At 38.8% G+C, this 11,602-nt stretch overlaps 2 protein-coding genes across 3 annotated transcripts; one reads left to right on the top strand and one right to left on the bottom strand.

The window, feature by feature from the left end:
• Nucleotides 1-39: 39 nt before the first annotated feature.
• Nucleotides 40-4,813, bottom strand: traip (TRAF-interacting protein). Its single transcript, XM_079578576.1, has 16 exons — nucleotides 4,630-4,813; nucleotides 4,292-4,404; nucleotides 4,149-4,206; nucleotides 3,984-4,067; nucleotides 3,878-3,917; nucleotides 3,516-3,643; nucleotides 3,241-3,335; nucleotides 3,043-3,156; nucleotides 2,887-2,974; nucleotides 2,724-2,813; nucleotides 2,563-2,651; nucleotides 2,165-2,323; nucleotides 1,690-1,735; nucleotides 1,023-1,127; nucleotides 886-936; nucleotides 40-780 (listed from the first exon to the last, which is right to left on the bottom strand). The coding sequence occupies exons 2-16, from the start codon at nucleotides 4,387-4,389 to the stop codon at nucleotides 676-678; spliced, it is 1,350 nt and encodes a 449-aa protein (XP_079434702.1). The 5' UTR covers nucleotides 4,390-4,404; nucleotides 4,630-4,813; the 3' UTR covers nucleotides 40-675.
• A 381-nt stretch (nucleotides 4,814-5,194) lies between these two features.
• mon1a (MON1 secretory trafficking family member A) lies at nucleotides 5,195-10,102 on the top strand. 2 transcript variants are annotated; one of them, XM_079578574.1, is made up of 6 exons: nucleotides 5,195-5,306; nucleotides 5,702-5,841; nucleotides 6,714-7,094; nucleotides 7,574-8,339; nucleotides 8,662-8,809; nucleotides 9,528-10,102. In XM_079578574.1, the coding sequence occupies exons 2-6, from the start codon at nucleotides 5,724-5,726 to the stop codon at nucleotides 9,666-9,668; spliced, it is 1,554 nt and encodes a 517-aa protein (XP_079434700.1). In that variant the 5' UTR covers nucleotides 5,195-5,306; nucleotides 5,702-5,723; the 3' UTR covers nucleotides 9,669-10,102. The 2 variants fall into 2 exon arrangements, with proteins under 2 accessions (XP_079434700.1, XP_079434701.1); XM_079578575.1 differs by having other exon boundaries at nucleotides 5,235-5,306; nucleotides 5,705-5,841.
• Nucleotides 10,103-11,602: the final 1,500 nt, after the last annotated feature.

The raw sequence follows: 11,602 nt of genomic DNA, 5'->3' as shown, positions 1-11,602 counted from the left end.
TCGTCCAGTTATTTCTGATAATGGACACCTTATTGTGCATTATCCCTTACATATTGCAAATAAACATGTTTACACAGCACCGGAATCAGTTAAACCATCATAAGTGGCATTTCCCTCGATTGTTTGTCTCATCAAAACTGTTGAGTGCTAATGAAGGGCCTTCACATCCAGGGGAAACACTGAACACATTGGATTAAAATGAAGGTATTCATCAACATAAAAGATCACAAGAGATTTGACTCTGTTTAACGCATTTTAGACAAATCCTGGGCTCTAACAGTTACCATATGCTCAAAGTGCAAGGAATCGCTGTGAAAAAAAGTACTGTATCTACTGCCCTCTACTGGCAAACAAACAATGACGTGCAGTTACTGAGAAAATGTGTAGAGCAGACCCCACACAAAATATATAAAAAATATGTTTATTCTTATGCAGGTTTACATATGGACAGCGATAAAAAAAAAAAAGGTTTTTTGCATGTTTTGTGTGTTTGAAATAAATTATTTTTTAGAAGAAACTGACATTACTTGCTTTCATATGAGAAAACAGATAAAGGTGTTGAAAATAGTAAAGGGCAACAAAAAAATGGAAAACACAAAAATTACAGAAGCAGCTGAATGTGGCCGTGTCATGACTCATTGAATGTCAGTCTGTTTAAAAAGAACTCTGGATTTTTTACTCAAGAAAGTTATCCAATGTGAGAGAGGACATTTTTGGAACAGGCCGGGTCACCTTTTTCCTCTTGGCCTTCATCAGTGGGCGAATCTCAGCCAGTGGTGACTGTAGAGTAGAATGGTTAAAGTACGTTACAAATGAATACTTAATATTTTGTTTCATACTTTTTCATTTGTACAGGCAAAATCATTGAACTAAAGAAATGCATACCGGTTGAAAGAATTTTGTCCTTCCACCCAGTCCATCGTAGCCACTCCTCACCTGAAACATTGTTTTCTTGTTACTCCATGGACAAAACACACATTTTCTACAGCCATAAACGATGTTGTGACTCGTGTGGTACTTACTGCTCCAGTCCTACTCTTCTGAGGGTCTAACATGCTCCCAAAAGTCTTCTTTCTGAAGAGTAAAGAATTCCTCAAAAAGGGATCCATGGAGTCGTCATCTCGAGCCTGAGATACAGTGTACAGTACATTATAGAAGTGCAGGGTAGAAACAGTTTTCAAGTCGTCACCTATACTGGCTTGTTTTGAATTGAAATTGAATTGAAGACGTTTTTGGATGACGTCTTCAAGCAGTTTATGGCGGCTGAGTGGTTTGCAGGAGCTTCGATCCTGGGCTGAACCTTTCTGTGTGGAAATTTGAATGTTCTCCCTGTGTCTGCGTAGGTTTTCCTCCAGGTACTCCGGTTTACCCTACCACTAAAAACATGCTAAACATACTGGTCAGGTTGGCCCACTGTGTTGGCACAGAGTCGGAGTGGCTCAGGAGTAACCCACCATATGATCTACGCAATTAAGTTGCACGATTGTATAGTGACAAATAAAGCACTTTACTTTACTATTTAATGTGAGGTGTGAATGGTTTCCCCCCCCCCCCCCACCCACCCGGAACAGCGTGTACTTTGCTAAAACCAAGCACATGATTTAACATTTGGACTAAAAAAACAAAAGAAACTTCTTCAATTCAAAATAACCCAGAACAGACGACGACTTTAAAATAAGTAATACGTACCTTGTTTAGTGGTACACTTTTCTCACTGTGTTTGGCCACAGCTGCCCTGTAGAGAAAAACATTGCTACACATTATAAGTTCTGTCTTTAGAATAAGACCAACCTTCAACTTTCATCATAAGCTGCGACCCTAATAATATTCTTTATTCAACCATATAGTAAAACTGTTTGAGGTTTGACCGTGTTTAATGTAAAATATCTAGCATAAAAATGCAGCATTCTTCCTGAAGTAGCAGACTAGATGCAACTATGGCGTATTCCTTCTGATGTTAAAATTGCTCATGTGGATGAACATCAAAAACAATGAAGAAGATAAACCAATGGTAATTTTTGGCCTGCAAAACTTTTGGGTCCCGACCCACCAGCTGGGAACCCCTGCTAAAGTATTAACTCTCTTAGACTTGTGGTATTAGTTTGTGAGAGAGAAAGCAGAGATTAAACGCGTTTTTTTTTTTATCACTGATGCAAAAACTTACGATGACAGAGGGTCGAGGCGCATCTTCTTGGATGGGAACTGGACAGCCTTTTTGTACACATCTTCTGGGGTTGTGATGTCATAGGTCATGTTGAGGTCAATGTCTTCACTATCTGAGGGCTGGTGGAAGCGAGGCTGCTTCAGTTCCAGAGGAGCAGGGCTGCGAGAAACGCACACAAGGGTGACAACCTCTAAAAATGAGACATGTGGAGGACATAGTAGGATAGACTTCAGAAATTAAAATTTATCAGACAAAGGCCGCCATATCATCAACCCTTTTTACGCGCTTTTTAAGTTAAAATGCAGTGCATGTTAAGTGAAATACTAATCTGCAAAATAAAATAAAAAATACCACAGCACAAACACACAAACCTGAAGAAGAGGATTAACCGACTTTACCTTTCGAACACAAGACGACTTATGGCTTCATTTGTGCGACTCGGGGTGCTTAGTGTGTTCTGTAGAACTTGTATTTTCTTCTTCAGGCTCTGTTTGAGGACATAGTTCAGTGAAGAGCACTGGTAGAACACACATGCTCAAAAGCAAATAATTAGCTTTACCGAGATTTCTTTGTCAGCAGCTTTCAGATCATTCTGTAACGCTTTCATATCCTCTTTAGTCTGGCTCACCTCCACTGTGGCTTTTTGTAGCTGGAATAATATGTTTGGATTAGAGAAAAGAATGTAACACAGTCTGTATAATCATTAGAGATGATAAAGATACCTTGTTGTTTACTGAAAGCACTTCTCTCTTGAGCTTTTCACACATTTCGTTTGAACTCTTGAGGCTGCCTTTCAGATTATCATACTCTCTGTTGGTGCAATAAAGTCACTTAAAAAACCTTTTGGTAAAAGACTGGGTCAGGTTCATTCCACTTACTTTTTAAGAGAAATGCAGTAGATGGAGAGTTGCTCTACAGCACCCTGGCTCACTCCCATATCAGTGATCATAGACTCAACCTCTGACCTCTGGCCCTGTAACAAGACGTCAAGGCTGTACCCAAAGCACTGTTAGTCGACTATGTGCCATTAAATCATAGAAGAATAGATTTAGCAAACTGTTCTATACTGTAAGCACCTTTCAAATGTTTTCATTTTTACACGTAGTCGTCTTGCTTCTTCTTTAGCCGCTTGAATGTCATTCTGTTGTGTTTCCAGGTAAGTCATTTGTTTCTGTATTACAAAAAAATAAAGATACAGCATAGTGGGGTGGCATGGAAAAATAAACTATAACAAGTGTGGTTTGTATAATACTGTGGTGCTTCTTAAAAGTGAGTCACAGTATATTAGATCAACCAATGTATGTATACAATATACAGAGGGTTAGAAGTTAGTTAAGTCTTTCAAACTTACTCTGAGGGCTGAACACAACATGTCCTTCTCCATAGCCTCCTTCCGAAAACCATCCATGTCTTTCCTCTGTTTATCCACAGTGTCCCTCAGACTGTCTATCATCTTCTGTTTGTCCCGCCAGTCTCTCTCTGAATTAATAGAAGAAAATTAATTATACATCTTCTTCATACCAATTCTACATATGTCTAGATATTCAGCAAATCAACAACTACTTTGCAATAATCATAGTATGCTACAAAGCGAACAAACAAACAACACGATACAACACTGATAAAAATTGATAAAAGCAGCAGCGGTAAAAACACATATTAGTCATGGTTACTACAGAATGACTCGCTAACAGTGTAATTTCAAGTTCTTACCTTTAGAGCTGAGAACAGCTTTGACACGATCAAGCTCATTCTAAAAAGAGAAAAATGTAGCCCATAATAGGAAATATGTTTCTCGACACTCAAGTGAACCACTTACCTGCAAACATTCCGGATCCGCAGTTTCAACCTCTTCACTCCCAATGTCAAAGAACAACTTATTAATGATGTGCCTGGTGCTAACCTACACAGACAAAACAAGTTGATCTTAAATAGAAGGACAGGTTTAGAGAGAAGCAGCACAATTATGAGACTGACAACTTACCTGCTTCCTGCACTGAGGACAGGTCTTTGTGGGTGCAGTCTGGAACCACTGAAGGAGACTTTTGGAGAAAGTTTTGTACATAATAAGACCCATTGTTGTGTAAATGGGATAGTGCTTATCAAGGTGCTTTTAAAGGTATTTACCATTCATAATGAAATGTGTGCCCGCAATGGATGGCAGCAACATCCTTGGAATGATCGAAGAAATCCGAACAAATTGTACAATATGCTCGGATAGGCATCTTGATGTCACGACACTAGATGTCAGATCAGACAGAAAAATGTACATATTCATCACAATCTCTAATCTCACATTCATCACAGTCTCTAAAATAAGAAGTAAGATTACACATTATGACAGGTATCAAAAAGTAAATTTCAACTTGGTTACACAAGTGAATTATGCTCAACAATTATGTAGCACCATTGCTAGCATGTTAGCCAACACTAGTATCGAGTAAAGCGTACACTTAGAAACTTACACAAACAAGAAGCCACTGAGAATATTTTCCTTGTGAAAATAACCATATCCACTAATGTGGTATTTAAGACAAGCACATATTTATTGGTCCGTCATTGGTCTGTAAAATGAACACAAAACAAACCACACTGTGTAGTAATGGTGTCGCTAGCCCGCTGTGTGTTCAAACTGAAGTCCCGCCCCTCCGTGTTGCATTCAGGTGCTGATAGTTTACTCCACCATGGTTAGTATGTGCCGTATGTCCGTGGCACAGTCTCTATGTAATGTTTTGTGTTGAATCATCAACGATTGAAATGAGCGCTACATTATTTTACTTGACTCCCCTGTGTTATATTTACAATGAATCACCGTACTGTGTGCTTGTTTATTTCTTTTCTACAAAGTGACACATCTTATACTTTCTAAAATTGTGTGCATTACAATTTTTAATAAATAACATTTGGAACAAAACTATCTCTAAGCATTTATATGAAAACAAATATTTCTCAGTCATTTGGATAAGTTTTATGTACTATTTTACAGAACCATAACCCCGCCTCATCCATGCCCCTCCTCCTTTGACTTCCCCTCAGATTGCACTTCCGCATTAAACAATGCTTTTTGCTAGCCCCTTGTGGCAGCTGTTACAAATCTTTCCTGTGCACAAAGTTTAAATGCTGACATCTTTTGACATCCAAGGTAACATTCGCATTGTACTTCCGTCTGTGATAAATATGTCTTGAACATAGTGTTAAACATATAGTTTGCTACATTCTCTTATGAAAGTGCTTCTTCCAGAAATATCAGTAGGCTACTGTAGGTGTTTATTTGTTGCAGGCATGGCACCGCACTTTTAAAGTCTGCATGCTACGAATCTGTGTCCTAAAACTTAGAGAGGAATAATTTAAACTAGTGTTTTAATTTTGTCAGTTGGATATATGTATAATAAACAAGATTTAAGTACTTAAAGTAATCATTGCCAGTTTATGGTTAAATGATTCAAGTTTTACACAGTGCAGTTAAATTATGTTATTGTGCTGTTGTAAGATGTGGTGAGCTTTTGACCTTTGATATCTCCTGTTGTTTCACTGTAGCAGTGTGCCTGCAGCAACCCAAATGGATGGAGCACAGAGAAGCACAGTGGCATGGGAGAATGGCATGCTGGCCCCTGTAGAGCTCCGCTCTGACAGGGCTGATAGCCCCTTACCAGGCCTGGTAGAGGGGACTGAACCAGGTGAGACTGTAAACTCAACTCTATGAAGGAATTTTGTTCTAATAATTTGCATGAACAAGATAAATGCAAATAATTATTGTTATGGTTATGATCAGTGTGGCCTTTGCAAAACGTCCAACACCTGATATGCATTGTAATGTATTGTATTGCCATTAGCCGGTGTGAAGTCTCACTGTAGTGATAATGAATAGTGTTGTAACTGCACCGTAACAACCCTGATTGTGGACATGTTATTGTAATTCAGTATCACTTAATAGTAGTAGTAGTAGAAAATGTTTTGTCCTTATGAGGAAATCTCATTTGCAGTGAGTAAAAAATACAGTGCCTGACCAAAAGTGCTTTGGGTGACTTGTGTCATGTGAAAATCTCTATACAAATAAACTGCCATTCCATTCCAAAACATCACCGCCAAAAAAGGTCACATGCACCACTATTTCGTTGGACTTCTTTTCGCTTTAATTACAGCACGCATTCGCGGTGGCTTCTGCAATGTCAAACGATTTCTTTCCATCCAGTGTTGTATACATTTGTCACCAAGATCTTGTATTGATGACGGGACAGTGTGACCACTGCAGAAAGCCTTCTATTGCAATCCAAATCCGATATTTTATCCCAGCACTAATACTGTGACCAAAAGATGTGACATCATGACATTGCCATATCTACCTTCCAGCACACCTTTGGTTTATTTACTATTGAGACGTCCTGGTTTATGAAGCATTACATACACTAGTACTACTTCTTCCTTCGTGTTTGCATCATTTGCTACAAGCTGCTACAAAAGGTCTAAGCTGCATCGTTCATTTTATCTCTGGCTGGCATCCATCACACGGGTCAACATTTACTAAGCACAAACGCCCTCATCAATGCAGGTGCAGGTCAGCAGAATGCCATGTTTGTCCACGCACAGTCCTTTGAAGATTTGACTACAGAGGCGGAGCAGGAGGCACAGAAGGCGGCTGAACAGGATGACCTGGAGAGCAGTGAGCAGCTCAAGCCCCTTGTTGTCGGGGAGGAGGGCACAGAGGACCTGAACAATGATGTGCAGTCAGAGAACAGGACCAAGGAGGAAGACGTGTCCAGTGAGGCCTGGAGAAGCCACAGAAAACATGTGTTTGTTCTGAGTGACGCGGGAAAGCCCATCTATACTCGTTACGGGACAGAGGAGGCGCTGTCCAGCACGATGGGGGTGATGATGGCCCTAGTTTCCTTTGTGGAGGCTGACAAAAACATGATCCGCTCTATTCATGCAGGTGAGAATATAATCATGACAGTTTTGTTTGTGTTGTTATTCATAGGTATAGATTTCCAATTCAATCTTCTTGCCTCCCATTATGATTTGGTTTAAAACAAGCTTTACATTTCATTTTTTATTAAATTCAGTATGACATGCTGGCCGTCACATTAGTATGGAACACCTTGGATTACTATCTTTACACTATTAGCCAAATAATTTCATATATTTTTTTTATAAAACTTTTTTTATTACTTTTTATATTTCATCTCCACAAAACACCCACATTGTTAAATATAAAATGGTTTCACTGCTGTAATTAGCACATAATCTATCTGTGTGGGATAATTACCACAATAAATGGAGTGAAGGCCTGTAAGAAAAACAAATACAAGTGAAACAGATGCCATTTGATGATGTGATAGTGTAAAAGTGCTTGTGATGTTGCCATTGTTAGCAATGTGAAGAGTCATTATTTACAATCATGTTTTATTTCAGATGGGTGTAACGTGGTCTTTCTCTCAAAAAGCCCCTTGGTCCTTGTGGGCGTGTCCCGTAGCAGTCAGTCAGACAGAGAGCTTCAACGTGAACTGCAGTACATTTACTATCAAATCATCAGCTTGCTCACACTCACCCAGCTCAACCACATCTTTCAGCACAAACAAAATTACGACTTGCGCCGCTTGCTGGCTGGGTCAGAGTACCTCACCGACAACCTTCTGCTTCGCTTGGACCGCGACCCTGGCTTGCTGCTTAGTGCCGTCACTTGCCTTCCTTTGCCAAGCTCTTCCAGAGATGTTGTTTCTTCTAGCTTACAAGCTGCCAAATCTAAAAACCTTGTCTTCTCTATTCTGCTGGCTGGGGAACGCTTAGTCACTCTTGTGAGGAAAAAGGATGAGTGTTTGCACCACATTGACTTGCATTTGGTCTTCAACCTTGTCGGATCCTCGTCTTCATTCCGTGAGGGCGAAGGCTGGACCCCCATTTGTTTGCCAAAATTTAACACGGCGGGGTTTTTCCACGCACACATTTCTTACCTAGAGCCGGGATCAGAGCTCTGCCTCATCTTGGTATCAACAGATAGGGAAGACTTCTTTAACATGTCTGACTGCAAGAAGCGGTTTCTGGAAAGACTGACCAAGCGCAGTGCATACCAGGCTATGAAGGAGGCACTCAAATGTCCCAGCTACTCAGTGGAGCAGGTGGGAATCCCCGAACTGCGGCACTTCCTGTACAAGTCAAAGAGTTCAGGACTGTATACCAGGTACATTTCTGACATTTGTAATTTGTATGCAATCTAGAATGAACAATAATAATAATAATAATGCCTTACACTTGTAATGCGCTTTACAAGCCTGTATTAACAAGTTTCTCAAAGCGCTAAAATACACATATCTTGAGTTGATATGTGTATTGAATTATAGCTGCACATTAGTGTATTGCATAATTAGTTACCCTGGTCATTAACCAGGTTAATACAGCATGTATGTGGTGTATACCATGAGTTTGAAGATGGGGTGCTGTCCAGCACTATGGGGATAATGATGCATGTGTTAATTGCTGAATTGTTTGTTTTCTCTTATTAGTCCAGAGTTCCCTGACTTGTATCAGTCTGAAGAACAACAGGAACGAGTCATGACTTTATATCAGGACCTTCACAGTCGCTTACACCATCCAGTGAGGCCTCTGCGTTCCTTCTACCGCTGCAGTGAAACAGAAAACCTCCTGGCATGGGTACGTTTTAAAAATGTTTGAAATGTATCCACCTATGTTTCACCAAAGATGTGAAGTTGGAGGACCCATTCTGTCACAAATGTTCAGTATAGGTGTATTAAAATGTGTGTGGCTATAGAGCTCGGGAAAATCCACTGTTACCATGGAGATCCGCCATGTTTGTGGGTGTAAGTAAACATTAGCTAAAATTAGCTAAATTAGCTAAAAACGGTATAAAAAGTGGAGAAAAAAGCCGCAAAACGACTCCGTTAGCTGCTGAGTCACAACTGGTAAATGCTGCATCTAACACACTGTGGTGCCCAAGTGTTTTAATGCAAACAATAGTATTTTACCTCTTAAAATCTCCATTAGTTTATTATTGCTGCCAATCCCACAATGCTTAGCATATGACATCACAGTCCTGACCTCTATATATTCTCTATTGACTTTTGAAGAAAAGAAAAGTAGTTATTATTAAAGCAACTTGTAGTTGGATGTTTCTATATATTTAATACCAAAAGACGGTGTGTCTTTGCAGGGCTCTGTGTTGGTCATGAGGCTAACCATAAAAAACACTGTTTTTAAAATTAAATCACCAGTTATTTTTGACAACAGTCACTGAAAATGTTTCTGCGTCCTTCTCTTGGGTCCTGACCCACCAGAGGAGAAGCACTGATCTGTATAGCTTGACCAACACCAAAATTTAAAGTAATATTTGGCAAATCTTTTTATCCTTCAGGTGACAAGTGGCTTCGAACTTTATCTTTGCTTCAGTCCACTGACGACTAAGGCGCTGGCAGTTTCTGCTGTCAACAAACTGCTGAAATGGATCCGGAAAGAGGAAGACCGCTTGTTCATCTTGAGTCCTCTCACATACTAAACTGTTGCAGTCGATTAACCTCATAAATGTGCCACACACTGATGACATGGTGCTAAACTGGACTATGCATTATTTTATCTGAGTGTTTTGTTTGTTTTTAATGAAAAATAGGACTTAAAACTAGTTTTGATAACTGTTCTACTGATCTTTGCTCATAGTGTTTTTCCTATGATATCATGCAAGTCTGAAAATGCCTTTAATTTTGTTCCTACTACATCTTTTTACTAATTCCTAAGAGGATAAAACTTGAAATTAGACTTAATGTCTGAATGTAGCTTTACTGCATTCCTCTCATTTTAGAAATGTGTATGTACATGATGTGTACACTAATGTATTCTACATGCACTTTAAACAACACTCCAAAGACATTGGCATTGTTTCACGTTTTCCTGCAGGGTCCATAGAATTTCTTTTTCATGTATAACAGATAACACCTAAAATACCTTAAAAACTGCAAAACTACGACTGTAACATAGTATCTGCTTCACACTCTCCACACGTTGACTGTTGAAGCTAATGCTGTCAATTCAAACTAAATGTCTCTCAGCTGGATGTGTGGATGTATTTATGTTAAGTATTTCTCATGAGATTTTTACTTGTCTGATTTGCAGTAAATTAAGTCTCTGCCTTTCTAGTAGATTATTCATTAATCTTCAAATCAAAGAAGCAATGTCAAACTAAACACTTGTGATTAACACTAATCATCCTTTAGAAATGTTAAGCTTGAATGACGTATTGTGCACAGAGGACTAAAATAATTATGTGCATTAAATCAGTGCCTTGAAATATGCCTTTATTATTCTATGCAGTTAAAATGCTGGTGTTATACATCATAGAGTTGCCAATAATAATGCAATAGTTAACACAGGCCTATAGCAAGACAGACCAGTAGAGCTGCTGTCGTGTTGACTAAACAAGGAAATTGTATATTAAACAGAATATGTTTCACCTCTTGAAACTAGTGTAAGAAATGCTTGGATTTTAAACATGTCAAAATTTCAATAAAAAAAAATAAAACTTTTTGATGGTCTGGCTTTGTTTATTCAAAGATTATAAGGTACATTTGAACATGTAGGTTGAAGCATAATGTGGCCCAATAGCCGGCTTAGTATTTTTGAATTAATTGTTTGTATGAAACATACAGAGGTGGCAAAAATATTTACTCAAGTAAGAGCAACGTATACTCTGAAATAATTCTACTCAAGCATAAATAAAAAGTAATGACTCAAACAATTACTCAAGTAAAAAGGTACTGTTTGAGTGAAAATGTCTGATTTATGTTTAATGATGCCATAAATTGTGTGAAACAAAACCTAAAATCATGAGGAATTTGTGATTATTCCAAAGAAAAAAATGCTGAAAAACTAAATCATTTGAAGGAACAAGGTGCATGAGATGAGCTACGTCTACTAGATCAAAATGAAGCATTTGCCGCTTAAATATTTATTCACAGTGGGAAAAAGTAACAATTAATTTTACTCAAGTAGAAGTAAAAAGTACCATTAAATAAAACTTTTCCACGTACAATTTCTTTAAAAAGCAAATGTAAGTGAGTACTACCCGCCTCTGTATGCCTATGGACTTATGTTTGAAATTGTCTACATTATGATCTTGTGTTCCTTTTACTTAAAAAAAAAAAGGGATCATAGTACTACCTTCAGGGAGGGGACTGCAAAGTACGGGCCAGGTCCAACCGACTGAAGAACATCTTCCTCCACCTGGCTGTCAGGAGGCTAAACGCTTTTGTCTTGCCTGGTCTGATGATTCATGGCTTAGAATTGGATTGATTAGCTAATAATGTATTAATTCCATCACATTCATCCTTATTCCTTCCCTCCTTCCTTCCTTTCTTTCTTTTGTTTTTAATTAATTGCGGTGTATTCGTTCCTCGCCGCTGCCTCGGACGTGACAGCGCACGCTCGACGCACGCACTT

This window comes from Gobius niger, assembly GCF_951799975.1.
Source record: "Gobius niger genome assembly, chromosome: 20".
Taxonomy (NCBI): Eukaryota; Metazoa; Chordata; class Actinopteri; order Gobiiformes; family Gobiidae; genus Gobius; species Gobius niger.
This window is presented reverse-complemented; position numbering and strand designations above follow the sequence as displayed.